This window comes from Phalacrocorax carbo, chromosome 6 (assembly GCF_963921805.1).
Source record: "Phalacrocorax carbo chromosome 6, bPhaCar2.1, whole genome shotgun sequence".
Taxonomy (NCBI): Eukaryota; Metazoa; Chordata; class Aves; order Suliformes; family Phalacrocoracidae; genus Phalacrocorax; species Phalacrocorax carbo.
In genome coordinates, this window is record NC_087518.1 from 31,028,062 (window position 1) to 31,042,543 (window position 14,482).

Below are 14,482 nucleotides of genomic sequence, written 5' to 3' on the forward strand. Positions count from 1 at the left end.
AGTGCAGGAAGTTTCTGCAGATAAGCAGAGAGGTTTACACTTGTACCGTAGTCCTGATGCCTGGCATCACAAAAATTAAGTATTATTACTGAATATCATTACAGCCAGAGAAAGATCATCAACACATGGAAAGCAGCTTTACTAACTTCATCTCTCTCCATACCACCCCCTCACCACTCTTCCAAATGTTGGTACCAACCTCTAGTCCTCGCATTTGTGTCTGCTGGCTAATTTGATGGTCTACTTGCTGCAGCTCCATGCGCAGCTGCTGCTCTCGCTCCGCTGAAGGCAACTGTTTCCCATGACCAGCCACATCTGACATGGACAGTCTCTCCCTTTGGGATCAGAAAAGGAAAAATGAGATTTTTTAAAAAAAAAAAAAAAAAGGAAAGAGTTACTCTGCTGGCACAGAAATAAATAGATAAAGAAAATTTGGAAAAAGCAAATAAAAAATAAAGCAATCCTACCTGTCATTGAAACGTCCCTGAGAAGGTATATTTTGATGAGGAGAATATGGAGAACCTCCCCAGCCACTGTGAGTTCCATAAGGATTGTAGTCTGCTAGTGAACAGAAAGAAAACCATGTCATATTGCTATAAAACTGTCGTTTAATAGTTCAGAAATTAGAGAATAACCAGGAAGGGTCAAGACCTCAAAGAGTGAGGAAGTCTAATGTTTCTTCTGCTGAAATGAACACAAAAATACTATGTGTGACTAGTCTCACATGCATAATGCATGATTCTTCCTGCACATTCAGCAAGATTTGCTACACCCTTCCAGAGACTAGGAGTTTGTGAAGGACTTGAGACACACAGGAGGACAGGGACATAAAAACAAGCTTACAGCCACTATGAGAGCAGTTATTTTTATTACTTAAGTGCCTAAAAGACTCAAGAGTTGATTGATAATTCTGAGATACTTCGTTAACACCAGTTTGAAGATCAAGCTTCCAAGGAACCCAGAGTTCTACCTGTGATAAACTCTAGAAACCTACTGCTCAAACTAAGCAAATGAATTATTGTTTTGTTTCCAGCAGTTAACTCCTGAAAAAAATCTGGAAGTAAGTTTTGGGGAATATAATTGAATCTCTTCTCAAGATTATTCAGTGCACCTCAAGAAAGAGACCATCTTTCGGAGTAAGACATACAGCCACACTATATGTGTGATTAGAAACTAGATGTGTAGAAAATAAACCATTCCTACTTTATTTGCTTTGCTTAATAATATACAAAACAATGACTGCATTAACCTTGCAGCAGCAACTATCCATAAAGTAGGAGTGCAATATAGTACTTCGTTATAATGATTTTGCATTATATATTTGAAAAAGCAGTACGTTTCTGGATTCTACTACAACAGATTTAAAAGAAGCCTCATCTCAGAGGGACCAGCAGAACAAAATAACTTTTTCCAAACAGCAACAAATCATCTAACAGATATACTACGTGTGCACAAACCCATCCATACAACAGGAAGTAGTGGCAGCCTTTTTCTTCAGGCTTCTCAGTGTAGCCCTACCTAGAGTTATTTTTAGTGGCATAACATACATCTCATCTGTATTTCTAAGACAAGAGACAAGTTTACAAGGGCTGTCTTCAACTTGTCCTGCACTGTAGCACTAAGAAAAGTAGCCACAGCCAGCAAAATCAAAGAGCACACGTTGTACCTGAAATGATTGATTTGGTGGTAGCTCCCTGAACTGCCATGGCCTGCATGGGACCAGAATTCTGGTACATCGCTTTGGAAGTACGAGAGATAGCCCCAAATCTCGACACAGTTGGTCGGTCTCCAAATGGAATGAGGTCATCATCACCAGTCTCTGCTGCTCTTCGTTGCATGTCTAATTGCTGGTCACGCATGGCTTTACTATCTACGTTCTAGACAAGATATGGAAAAGACAGTCAAAAACTTATTTAGAAAAAAACAAAACCACATTGCTTTTACAACAAGCTGGTACCAGTATAGTAAGTCTCTCTTGTATTCTCTATTCCCTTCATCCTTCAACTAGTCTTCCTATTCTTCGGTTTATACCTGCACTGCTAGAGTGATGTCTCTCTAATGGTCTGACTTGAGACACCTATTACTACCGCCACTGTGAAATAGTTGCATGCTTACTTGTGAACAAATCCAAGAGAAGAGAGCAGCAGCAAAGGGAAATTAAGACAGTGAAAGTCTAATGGGACAGAAGGGGCCGGGGGGGGGGAACCCCCCAAAAAACAAAGGAAAAAAAAAACACATAAAACACCCCCAAACCCAAACCCTCCAAAATAAAGTCAAAGGGGAGATTATTGTGCATCTCTGAGGAATACATACTCCTTCTGAAGTCCAAAGGAAATTTTTCTGAAGCCCAGTGTTAAGAACCATATCATCTAACAGCCTGCAGATGACTCAAAATAGGAATTATTCAGTACAGCACTTACTTGGACATGTCTAGTACATCTTTTCAGGCACATTTTTCATTAAGCAGTAGTACTGCTTGGAACATCCTGGTTTCTAACTCTGCTTCAGACTCAAACACCTTAATGGGTCAGCAAATGAACAGACAAAAGTGTTCTCTCTCTACTCAAAAAGCTTTGCCAAGCAGTCACAAAGGAAAAGATATGCACAGAAAACAAGCTTGATTTAGCCGGATAAGTCAATTTGACTTAAGTAACTGAGAAGAATAAGCAACAGATTCTTGTAAAGACTTTTGACAAAGCTTTTCCTGAGATAAAGTTAGGACAGTTATTGCAGAAGCCACCTGGAATGAGTAATTTGAAACCACAAATCAATGGGTTGTTTCCACGAATAAAAATAAGTTTTAAAAAAGCATCCTCAACACAAAAGCAACAAAACAAAAATACAATCCCACACCCAAATAATCACCACATCCAAATAAATAAAAGACAGTAACAGAAATAGTCTCAATTTAAAAAAGGGAACAGCAGTTAGTTAAATGGGAAAGCTATCTCTCAGCTTCCAGAAAATGTAACATGGTTAAGAATTGCCAAAATCAAGTTAAGACTTTGCTGAAGAAATAAAACTGTAGCACAGTGCTGTGTGCAGCAGAAAGAACAAGATAAGTGGGGCTCCTACACAACAAAGACTGGCTAAAGGCTAAGAACTTCAGCATGGTCCAAAATTAAAATAAAAACCCTGCAAGCTTTCAGTGAGGTTAAGGATTGCTTGAAACAGAGAAGATGACATAGATAAGTCAAGAATAAAGGGGTGAAAGCGGCAGTCACAACTAAGCTAGGAGCTAGACTCAAGAAATGTAACCTGTTGAAATCAGGTGAGGAATTAGACAGCATCTACTTTGGAATTCTGGAGAAGAAAAAGACAGACATTTTAATCTTGAGCCCATGCTAGTACCAATTTATTTCCATTTACTGAGTGGGGAGAAAAACGTGGTGAAGTTGCAACACCATCTGCATGAAGTCCAGCATTATGCACTCTCTTATCTTATCTTACTTCTTATCCTTGAAAAAAGGAGTCTTTTATGAACAATTGAAAAAAGGAAGAACTAATTCACTTGCCATCTGCAGTAAAGGTCTCCTGAGAATTTTTTTCCTCTGAGGAAAAAAAAAATTTAAGATCTGCAGAAATCCTATTTGCTTATCTGAAAATTAGCTCTGGGGCAGAAAAACGTTTTGTTTAGCGATGAAAAAGGAGGCTGCTTCTCCAGAACCCTGTTACCTCTCTTAACTGAGTTCCAGTTTGTTTGCACAGTTTTCTAGCAGTAGGGATGAAAGACAAGAGCTGTTTGTCGGTTTCTGAATGCTGCCACTTGGATAGCAATAAGCTGATTCTGAGTAATCTCAGTACTTCCCCAGGTCAAACGTGACAGTGGTATGACTCAAAGCAAACACATTGTGTAGGACTGAGAGCAAAAGGACATGTGAAAAACCCAAAGCTAAAGATGAAATGCCTTTTCTTGCTCTATTTTTTTTGGAGAAAGCCTCCTTCTTTTGCTCCCATTTCAAACAGTGCTTTCAGGTTCTTAAAAGAAAGCAATTCAGTGGACAGAAAGAAACTAGATGCACCTAATTCCAGTAAGGCAGAGGGGAAACAGAGAAGCCTGCTTGTGGACAAAGAGGAGAAGCTGGAGAGAAAAATCCTATGGTTTAAAGTGGTTGCAAAAGGCAAGCACCTGTCCACAGAAGAACACATTCTGGATAGAAATTTCTTCCCTATCCCCCTATTGGCCAAAGAAAGGTCACCACAACAGTGACAACACGTAAAGAAAAGACAATAGAACACTTGCAGATGGGAGGTGAAGGAGAAGAATAGATACATCTGTAAAATAGTCCCTCAGACTAAACAGTCCTTTCCCTTGAAGGCCTGGATGTCTTCCTACTTGCATGGGATACCAGCATACTTCTTGCTATTGAGCGATGCTTAAAAGTTAGAAATAACAGAATAGTGGCAGTATTTCCAAAGCTTCTCTCTCCACACTCATAACTCCCAATAATGACACCTTAGCAGCCCCTTCTTTTTGCAAGACTGACCTAGCAAAAATGCAGCAGCATGAAGTAAGATCACAGCTAGACACCCACCGCTTCACAGAAGGACTGAATAAGCCCAGCACAGAGTTAGAAATTGCCCTCAAGAAGAATCAGCCTAGTATTATGTTATGACTATGCTCAAAAGCTTCATGCGAGTTTTGGGTATTCTTGTGGATGTACATCAGAGAGTCCTTCAAGTGAAAACTAATAACATTGTTAACAGCAGTCACAACCACCTTAAAAGGATTAATAGCACAAAGTTGCAGCATCTCCCTCTGACAGAAAGAGGTACAGGAAGCAACAGATGGATGTGTTTAATTGACAAGCTGCCAGTACAGAGTCATATTTGGATTTCAAGAAAGTGTAAGGAATCATGGCAAAATATCTCTTGCTATCCATGGCTTTAGAGCAGAGTGGTTGGCCTGCATCTATATCCAGAATTTTAAAACAGCTACACAGATGTAAGACTGTTCATAGCTTTGAAAACAAAGCACTCTGCACACTTGTAAATGCATTTGACTGTAATGCACTTTTGAGCTTAAATACAAGCACTGCTGTCATCCTGGAAAGCAAATGAAAGGGTCCCTTCCCAACCCACAGAAGCATCGTCTTTTATTCTGTGTTCCCCTAATCCCTACATACCGCCATCTCCACACTCCTTGCTGCCACAACATCTTTGGGTTTTGCATCTTTGGTTCCAATGTAGGAGCCGATGGTGTCACAGGACCAGGGAGAGTACTGGCTATAGTCATTTCCTTTGTATTTCCCAGCTACCTTCAGGTCTTCATCCAAGTACTGTACAAACACAAAAATCTGGTTCTGTAAGTGAAGGGAAGAAGCAGCTTCACAGCCACCACTGCTTAGTTCAACAGCAGTGAACTTGAAGAAAAACACCACCAGGATTATTTTTTTAATCAGGTACATCACCACTTGGAATCGGGCCATGGCAAGCATGAAATGTGTGAAATTCCGATCACCTGGCTACACTCCCAGTGCTGACTGTTCACTTGGCCAGTATGAAACTGATATTTTGACCTTGGTTAAAAAAAACTAAACCTCTATCAAGCTGTTACTGAATTCTGAACATAGGAACAAATGAAGCAAAGTCCAGTAACCGTGAAGACTGACTACTTCAATTAATGACGGCTCAAAACTAATTCTCTTGGTTGCATCAAAAGCAGATACCTTAGCATCAGTGGTAGATCAGAGAATTAACAGCCGGTTGAGACACTGGAGACTGCACTATAAGGGCTTCCCACATGGAGCACAAAATCTCCACCCCCCCTCCCAACTTGCCCACACTGTACTGTTATAATTTTCTTGTCTTCACCTATCAGCACACAAAAACTGCAAAGTATTTTCTAAACATGCTAGTAAATCACATTTTTGTATAAATATGCTTACCTCCTCTGAATGAAAAGGGTGAGGCAAGGTTGGTGATGGTGCAAAAGGAGGTGGAGAAATCACCTTCCTCCCTTCTAGCTGGGCCATGATCTCTTTCCGTCGTCGGTGAAGTTCGTCCAGGCTGGGATGAGGCTGAAACAAAAACAGAAATATGTTACAAAATATGGCAACCATATACTGCCAGAAAAGGAAAATACGGCAAATAGAGAGTATCATTATAACAATGATCACTTTGTTCAAGTCTATCTGTTAACTTTCATGTTTTGTATAGGACATGCATGTTCCTACACTGGCCAGAGTGTTGGTTCAAGACACCCCAAAGGCAAGGAATGTTATTTGTCTAGAACTGAGCAGATCCTCAACAAAGCCAGTGTTTCTAACTTTAAAACTACTAATATTTTAACTCACAGGTGGCTCAACATGACTCTGTGTTCCAACCTGGCAAAGTTTCCATTGGAACAAGTTCCAGCATGGCAAGTCCCTATTTCAGTCATATGGGGGGAAGGGGTAGAACTCTACAGATCATAACCTAGTCAGAGTTACTTTGCATTTATTATTGATTTTGCAATATAATTAAACATCCCACAAATGTGCCAAACTCAAAACTGATATATCTATAAGCTATGTTAAAAATGCTTCCTGGACTCAGCAATATGATTTAGAGCCTTTAATCTGAATGACAGCTACATAAGTCCAACTATTCTACAGGACTCAATTCCAGCTGGTGATGTACCAAAACAAGTTCATACACTTCTACCAAAAAGACCTGCCAGTTAGCAATCTTAAAGTAGAGAAAATTTGGAAGAGCAGAATTTTTAGTTCCTTCCTCAAGTGATGTATATTTGCATATTCGTTTATTTAGGCGCAGAGTTGGTGATAGGTGGGCAGTACAGGAACACACACACAACCATTTGCACACACTGTATTTAATCTGCACTAGAAAGACAGTGGCCCTCTGCAGCCTAATCTTTGTCAAAGAAATCAAGTCAGGGCCATATGAGACTTCCAAACTCAATGATCACGCTTTTCTACTTCAAGCATGCAGTAACAGCCTGCTCTTTTATATATTAACATCATTACAACTGCAGAGTTGACCAGTATCCCTTTTTCAGTTCAAACTTCTAGCTCCTCACAAAAGCCATCACCTTAACGCAAAAATGTTCCACTTCAAGTAGTTTATATTTTCTATCTCAAACAACTACGAAAACGCAATATAAAAACCATACCCTGTGGCATGAAGGTCTGATCTGACTGAGATGCGGAGCCACTGGGCAATAACCCTCTGTTTGCTGGTATCTGTCTCTGGATTCAGGTACGTAGGAAGGTACAGCTGCTTGCGGAATTTCAATGGGTACAGGGCTTCCTCGGACAATATCCTCTCGCTGATAAGGCTGGACAGGGGGATATATGCGACGGCTATCATAGTGCGGTGGGTATATGGGTTGTCCCATAGGAGGATACTGCTGTGGCTGCGTGTACTGTGGGCTCACCACACGATCCTGAAGGTAGGGTGGATAATGGTCTAAATAAGGCGGACCAGGTTCAGGAGCTGATGGAGGAGGTCGGACAAAGCGAGACATGGACTGAGTGGGATAGTAAACTCCTGAAATAAGGCAAGAGGAAAAAAAAAACACAAACAAGATAAAGAAAGCAATTATCAAAACTGTCCACAAAAGGAATTGTTTCAAATACTCCAGTCTATAAGTATCATGAAGAGAATGATATAAATTAATTCACATTTGTTGTTCTTCCCCACTGTCTAACCTGTTCTTCTACTCAAAAATTAACCACAGAAAACCCATAAAAAGCAAAAGTTGATCCAAAGCTCAAGTGACAGTTTAGTTATCTAAATAAGACACCAGCAAGGTGTAAAGGTTACAGTAGCTGGAGAAGAGGTGATGAGACTGAGCCCACTAGAGGTGCCACAGAAGTCCTGCTAGCATACCAAAAAGAAAAAATTCACTAGAACATCTCTGCAGATTGATATGAATGCTTTTAGCTACACAAGACCTAAAAAGTAAACTGAAGGTTAGCCTGTACATCATTATCCACACAACTAAAATCCAACTTCCTCCAACATACTAGAGCCACTGCCTGTAAAGAAACTTGGATTAATTAGAATTTAGTTATCTAGAAATTTTTCTACTTCCTGAACAGTAGAAGGGAATTTCAGTACTGTATATCACTAAAGACTTCTAAGATCACACCTCCTAGTTACCTGAAGATTGTAGTAATCTATCCAGGATCTCTGTATAATTTAAAAGCATGCATAAGTATGTGCACATCATCGACATGTGCATCAAATTTTACTGACGACTCAGATATTATTTGCACACAATAAAAGTTAAGCTTTTCCCCACCCCCATCCCCAAAATGCTGTGCAACTTTATAAAAAATGGTGCCATCTCCCGGCCCTTTTCCTTCCTAGGGCTTTTTTTCTTCTTCTTTCCTCATCTTTCATTCTTTTTCTTTCACATTAACTTCACATTATGCCATTTCTCTCTCTTATGTTGCATATGAATCGTGGCCTATTTTTATATATAGCCATACCTTTTCTTTTCAATCCCCTTCAATATTACCTGTCTCCACTTGGTCTCTTTATACTTAGAACTCTTCCTTTTTCTTCCTTTTTTATTTCCTTTATGATGTTTTCTTTTTTTGTGCCCAGCCCTTTTCTGATTTCAATTCTCTCTACCCACCACATGCATGTGCAGACAATTCTGAAACACTCATACACTTTCCATTAGGGACGTAACCACTTTCACCCCTCAAGCATAAACCCCTCTGCTGGCTAAGCTTTACTCCCATTTTCCGAGAGTCAAACTGAATTAAGATTTATCTGATCCCTGATCTAGCACAGTTGGGAAGAACTGAAGAAAGAAGGATTTGCTACACTGGATGGATACAAACCTCTGTTTTCAATTGCATTAAAGTCCTCAGTCAAGACAAAAAGCCTGCCAATTTTCATCTTATGCCACCACCACACTAGCACCTATAGTCCACGTGATATGCAAGAAAACTCCACCTTATGGGCTTAAGGAAACACCAGAATGGGAAAAAAGAATAAAATTGGTATGAAGATGAAAGATAGATATCTTGGTCTCAAACTTACCTTGTTGGTAGGGTGCTGGCTCAAATGGTGGGGCAGCTCCTCTAGGATCTGGACAAAACATATCTGCTTGCTGAGTATTATACAACTGAGACCCTCGTGGTACCATTTGCAACTGCTTGGTGACAGACACTGAAGACAGATCTGCTGGTGCTCTAGTGGGCACAGGGTGAGGGTTCACTGGTAAGGCAGAAATGGAGCTCTTGGGGACAGATTCCAGCCTAAAAAGCAGAAAGATGGCTCATTGAGGCCTGATAGAGTACACTGTACTTGAAAACCCTGTTCTTTGTCTATATTCCACCTTCTAAGATTTACATCACCTTCTCCAATTAAAATTAAGCAAACAAGGAAGCAAAACAGTTTAGAGTTTTGGCTTTAGTTTTCTACTCTATACTCTTCAATCACCAACCTAAAAAAACCTGTTCTGTTTCTTTTTCAGAGAACAGGTTTACTGTGTTTCTATTGCATATTTACACACATGACACTTTGAACAACAGTTAGGAAGACTCGTACAAGTCAGGAGGGGATCCAGGGGCACTGCTACTCAGATGGTCCATCTTCCCTGGCTTCAGAGCAGTTTCATAACTGGAGTCAGTCCCTCGAGAAATAAGTTGCGTCACCGTGCTGCCTGTTGACACAATTCCATTTGGCAGAGCAGAAGTTTTCCTATTGGGCAAGTCCACTCCCCCTTCCTCTGAGAGGATAGCTCCTGAAGGCAGGCCCACCTCATTTAGCTGGCCCAGGGAGGCACTCAGGGGTCTTCTGGGAACCAGGCGCTTGTTCATTTTACGGAATCTTCAGAAAAAGAAACCACGCATCAAAAATTGAAACAAAATAAATATAAACAGAGTTGCATTTTCAAGATTTTTCAAATACCGTTGCTACCAAAAGCTTCACATATGAATTCAAGTTGCTTAAGGGCTTGTGAGAAATTATGAATATCTGTTAGACTACAAGTTCACTATTTGAACTGTTAATAGCTGTTTCAATCAGAGGAACAAAGCTGGACAAATACACCAAGAATTCACAGCCAAACTTCACACGGCAAGTTTAAAAATTGTATTTCCATTTCAACTCTACAGCAGAAAACCAAAACCAAACACCACATAAAATACTACCTTTAATAACAGAAGCTTCAGAATAAGAATCACAGACTATTCAAGTCTATTTTATTCAGGGAAGAAATTAATAGCCAAAAATTAAAGTGACAAAAGATGAACAGATTCTCTTTTGCACCATTTGTCCAACAATATGCCAAATCAAGCCTTTATTGCCATGTGATATCTTTAAAGCACAGTTTGTAATGATTTACATTACTATTCCTGTATGTAACTTACAGCATTGATGTTTGATAAATGAAGTGATTGCAGAGATAAAAACTATGAACACACTGTAATTCCAAAAATCTAACTGCTTCTGATAAGTCTGAGCCTTTTCATAGAATTATTAAGGTTGGAAAAGACCTCTAAGATCACCAAGTCCAACTGTCAACCCAACACTACCATGTCTCCTAAACCATGCCCTGAAGTGCCACGTCTACACAATTTTTTTAAACACCTCCAGGGATAGCGACTCCACCACCTCCCTGGGCAGCCTCTTCCAATGTCTGACCACTCTTTCGGTGAAGAAATTTTTCCTAATATCCAATCTAAACCTCCCCTGACACAGCTTGAGGCCATTTCCTCTCATCCTATCACTAGTAACTTGGGAGAAGAGACCAACACCCACCTCGTTACAACCTCCTTCCAGGTAGTTGTAGAGAGCGATGAGCTCTCCCCTCAGCCTCCTCTTCTCCAGGCTAAACAACCCCAGCTCCCTCAGCTGCTCCTCCTAAGACTTGTTCTCCAGACCCTTCACCAGCTTCGTTGCCCTTCCCTGGACACACTCCAGCACCTCCATGTCAAAACTGAACACAGGATTCAAGGTGTGGCCTCACTAGTGCCAAGTACAGGGGTGTGATCACTTCCCACTCCTGCTGGCCACACTGTTCCTGATATAAGCCAGGATGCTGTTGGCTGCCTTGGCCACCTGGGCACACTGCTGGCTCATGTTCAGCCAGGTGTCAACCAACACCCCCACGTCCTTCTCTGCCAGGCAGCTTTCCAGCCACTCTTCCCCAAGCCTGTAGCATTGCATGGGGTTGTTGTGACCAAACTGCAGGACCCGGCACTTGGCCTTGTTAAACCTCATACAGTTGACCTTGGCCCATTGATCCAGCCTGTCCAGGTCCCTCTGTAGAGCCTTCCTACCCTCAAGCAGATCAACACTCCCACCCTACCTGGTGTCACCTGCAAACTTACTGAGGGTGCATTCGATCCCCTCATCCAGATCATTGATAAAAATATTAAACAAGACTAGCCCCAAAACTGAGCCTTGGGGAACACCACTTGTGACCGGCTGCCAGCTGGATTTAGCTCTGTTCACCACGACCCTCTGGGCTCGGCCATCCAGCCAGTTTTTTGCCCAGCGAAGACTACACCCATCTAAGCCATGAGCCACCGGCTTCTGTAGGAGGATGCTATGGGAGACAGTGTCAAACACTTTGCTGAACTCCAGGCAGAAAACATCCACAACCTTTCCCTCATCTACTAGGTGGGTCACCTGGTCATAGAAGGAGATCAGGCTGGTCAGGCAGGACCTGCCTTTGATGAACCCATGCTGGCTGGGCCTGATCCCCTGGTTGTCCTGCACTTGGCTGGTGAGTTCACTCACCATGAACTGCTCCATAGTCTTCCCTGGTACCGAGGTCAGACTGACAGGGCTGTACAGATACCCAGATCCTCCTTCCAGCCCTTCTTGTAGATGGGTGTCACATCAGCAAGCCTCCAGTCAAGCCAGGACCTGCCCTGTTAACTAGGACTGCTGATAAATGATGGAGAGTGGCTTGGCAAGATCCTCTGCCAGCTCCCTAAGTACTCTCAGGTGGATCCCATCCAGCCCCAGAGACTTGTAAGTGTCCAGGTAGCTCAGCAGGTCATAAACTGCTTCCTCCTGGATTATGGGGGTTTTATTCTGCTCCCCATCCCTGCCTTCCAGCTCAAGGGGCTGAATACCCTGGAGATAACTGGCCTGATGGTTAAAGACTGAGGCAAAGAAGGCATTTAGTACCTAACCCTTTTCCTCATCCTTGGTGGCAATGCTCCCCTTCACATCCAGAGGGGACAGAGATTCTCTTTGGTTCTCTTTTTGTTGTAATGTATTTGTAAAAACATTTTTTGTTCTCCCTTACAACAGTGGCCAGGTTGAGTTCTATCTGGGCTTTTACTTGTCTAATTTTCTCTCTGCAAGACCTAATGAGAGCTCTGTATTCTTCTTGAGTTGCCTGCCCCTTCTTCTGTATGTGGTAGACTCTCCTTTTTTTCCCCGAGTGCCAGCAAAAGCACCCTGTTCAGCCAGGCCGGTGATCTTCCCCACTGATTTGTCTTGCGGCACTTGGGGACAGCCTGCTCCTGCACCTTCAAGACTTCTTTCTTGAAGAAAGCTCAGCCTTCCTGGACTCCTTTGCCCTTCAGGACTTCTTCGTAAGGGACACTCCCAACCAGTACCCTGAACAGGCCAAAGTATGCCCTCCGGAAGTCCCTGGTAGTGGTTCTGTTGACCCCCCTTCTTACTTTACCAAGAATTGAGAATCCAATCATATCATGGCTGCTAAGCCCAAGATGACCTCCAACTGTCACACCTCCCACCAGTCCTTCTCTGTTTGTGAACAGCAGGTCAAGCAAGGTATGTCCCCTGGTAGGCTCACTTACCAGCTATGTCAGGAAGTTGTCTTCCACACACTCCAGGAACCTCCTAGACTGTTTCTTCTCTGCTGTGTTGTATTTCCAGCAGACATCTGGTAAATTGAAGTCCCCCACTAGAACAAGGGCAACTGACTGTGAGACTTCCACCAGTTCCTTGTAGAACACTTCATCTACCTCTTCATCCTGGTGGAGTGGTCTATAACAGACTCCCAGCCGGATATCTGCCTTGTTGGCCTTCCCCCTCATCCTTACCCATAAGCACTCGACCTTATCATCACAATCGCTGAGCTCTACGCAACTGAAGCACTCCCTAACATACAGAGCCACCCCACCACCTCTCCTTCCTTGCCTATCCCTTCTGAAGAGCTTATAGCCATCCACTGGAGCACTCCCATCGTAAGAGTCAACCCACCATGCCTCATGTTCCACATGTTCATGTTTCACTCATGTTCCACAAAAATCAATAGACTGATGGTACTGGACCAGTGAAGAGAGCAAATTCCAGAGTCGAAGGTCCTCCACTAACCATCCTGCCATTAGTTTAGATACCAGAATGCAAGTGGAAGGGCATATTTGTAGGCCTGAGCATTGCTGCTGTTTATATTGTGCAACACGAGGCTATTTCCTGTGCAAGAAGGTTTCAACAGGGTTGAAGCCAACACTTCCATATTATATCTAACAAGCAAAGTGAGATTGTAACAGACTAGGAAGGTACACACTTTATTGTGGAAAATAAAAGGGGCAATTATACTCTATTACTCAATCTTCAGTTAATTTTTATGTTTGCCCACATGCACAGCAGTAACAGCAATGCAGAGGCAAAAAGGCGGTTTTAGTTATGGTTGTTTTGGTTTTTAGATGTGACTGAGTATAGAATCAGACAAAGTGTGATTGAGCTGTTTATCTGGAAGAGTTCATTGATTATCTTCTAGCCACCTTCCTAACTCTCCTTCAAAACCTCAATTTCCTGGCTGGATTAGTCTTTATCCACTTAAACTATAAAGTCAAGCTACGCAGTGTTGACAGTGGGCATCATTCAGAAGGCATTAAAAGGGAGTAAACAAACCAGGCTATCACCACAGCAGCAGCATTTGAGTAGGGACAGACTACAGCCTTCTAAACATATGCTGCTCAGAAGTTGTTCTGGCATCTCATGTCAGCCATGCAAGCCAGCTGAAACACAGAGGCAGGCAAAAGTGAGCTCTCCAGGCTGAACTTCCAGGTCTACTGTGGCATCCTGCTCAATACCCAAACTAGTTTCTCCCTGCAAAGCAGCAGCAGGATGCTAGGAAACCACTGCTACGTTCTCCCTGCCAGTTACTTCTGGACATCTGCCTCCCATCAGGTTTCTTAGAGGTGAAGTGTCTGATGGATCCTGACTCTCTGAAGGCTTGCACACAACTTAAAAGATGAGGAGGACTGGCCATCCCTGCCCATTTGCCTAAAACACAACAGTATGCTCAAGAGACAGGTGCACATGTATAGACATCCATTCAGTCAAAGGTGGTAAGAGAAGTTTATATAGCATCCTCCATGATAAAATACTTGGAAAGAATAAAAGTTGCATAGTGTTGCCCTCTGGATTTTTCTGCACAATTTTAGGAATCTTTGTTGCAGTCTCCACATGTGCAGGACACAAAAATAATCTAAAAAAGTCTAATACTCCCCTATGCACACTGGGTCTTTGTCCCTTGCCAAGAGGGGAATCAGGTGCTGTTTAGCAAATTAGAATCTAGTCTCGC

At 42.2% G+C, this 14,482-nt stretch overlaps 1 protein-coding gene across 12 annotated transcripts in view; it reads right to left on the reverse strand.

The window, feature by feature from the left end:
* The window catches only part of RC3H1 (ring finger and CCCH-type domains 1), a 71,943-nt gene that overhangs the window by 13,425 nt on the left and 44,036 nt on the right, over positions 1 to 14,482 (reverse strand). For 8 of the 12 annotated variants that reach the window (XM_064454420.1, XM_064454425.1, XM_064454424.1 and 5 more), the window contains exons 10-17: positions 9,511 to 9,792; positions 9,001 to 9,218; positions 7,115 to 7,491; positions 5,889 to 6,020; positions 5,127 to 5,297; positions 1,667 to 1,877; positions 468 to 561; positions 200 to 335 (exon numbers count right to left, since the gene is read on the reverse strand). In XM_064454420.1, coding sequence (XP_064310490.1) covers positions 200 to 335; positions 468 to 561; positions 1,667 to 1,877; positions 5,127 to 5,297; positions 5,889 to 6,020; positions 7,115 to 7,491; positions 9,001 to 9,218; positions 9,511 to 9,792 — 1,621 coding nt within the window. The remainder of the gene's footprint in view (positions 1 to 199; positions 336 to 467; positions 562 to 1,666; positions 1,878 to 5,126; positions 5,298 to 5,888; positions 6,021 to 7,114; positions 7,492 to 9,000; positions 9,219 to 9,510; positions 9,793 to 14,482) is intronic. The other 4 variants (XM_064454423.1, XM_064454422.1, XM_064454421.1 and 1 more) reach the window with 3 other exon arrangements.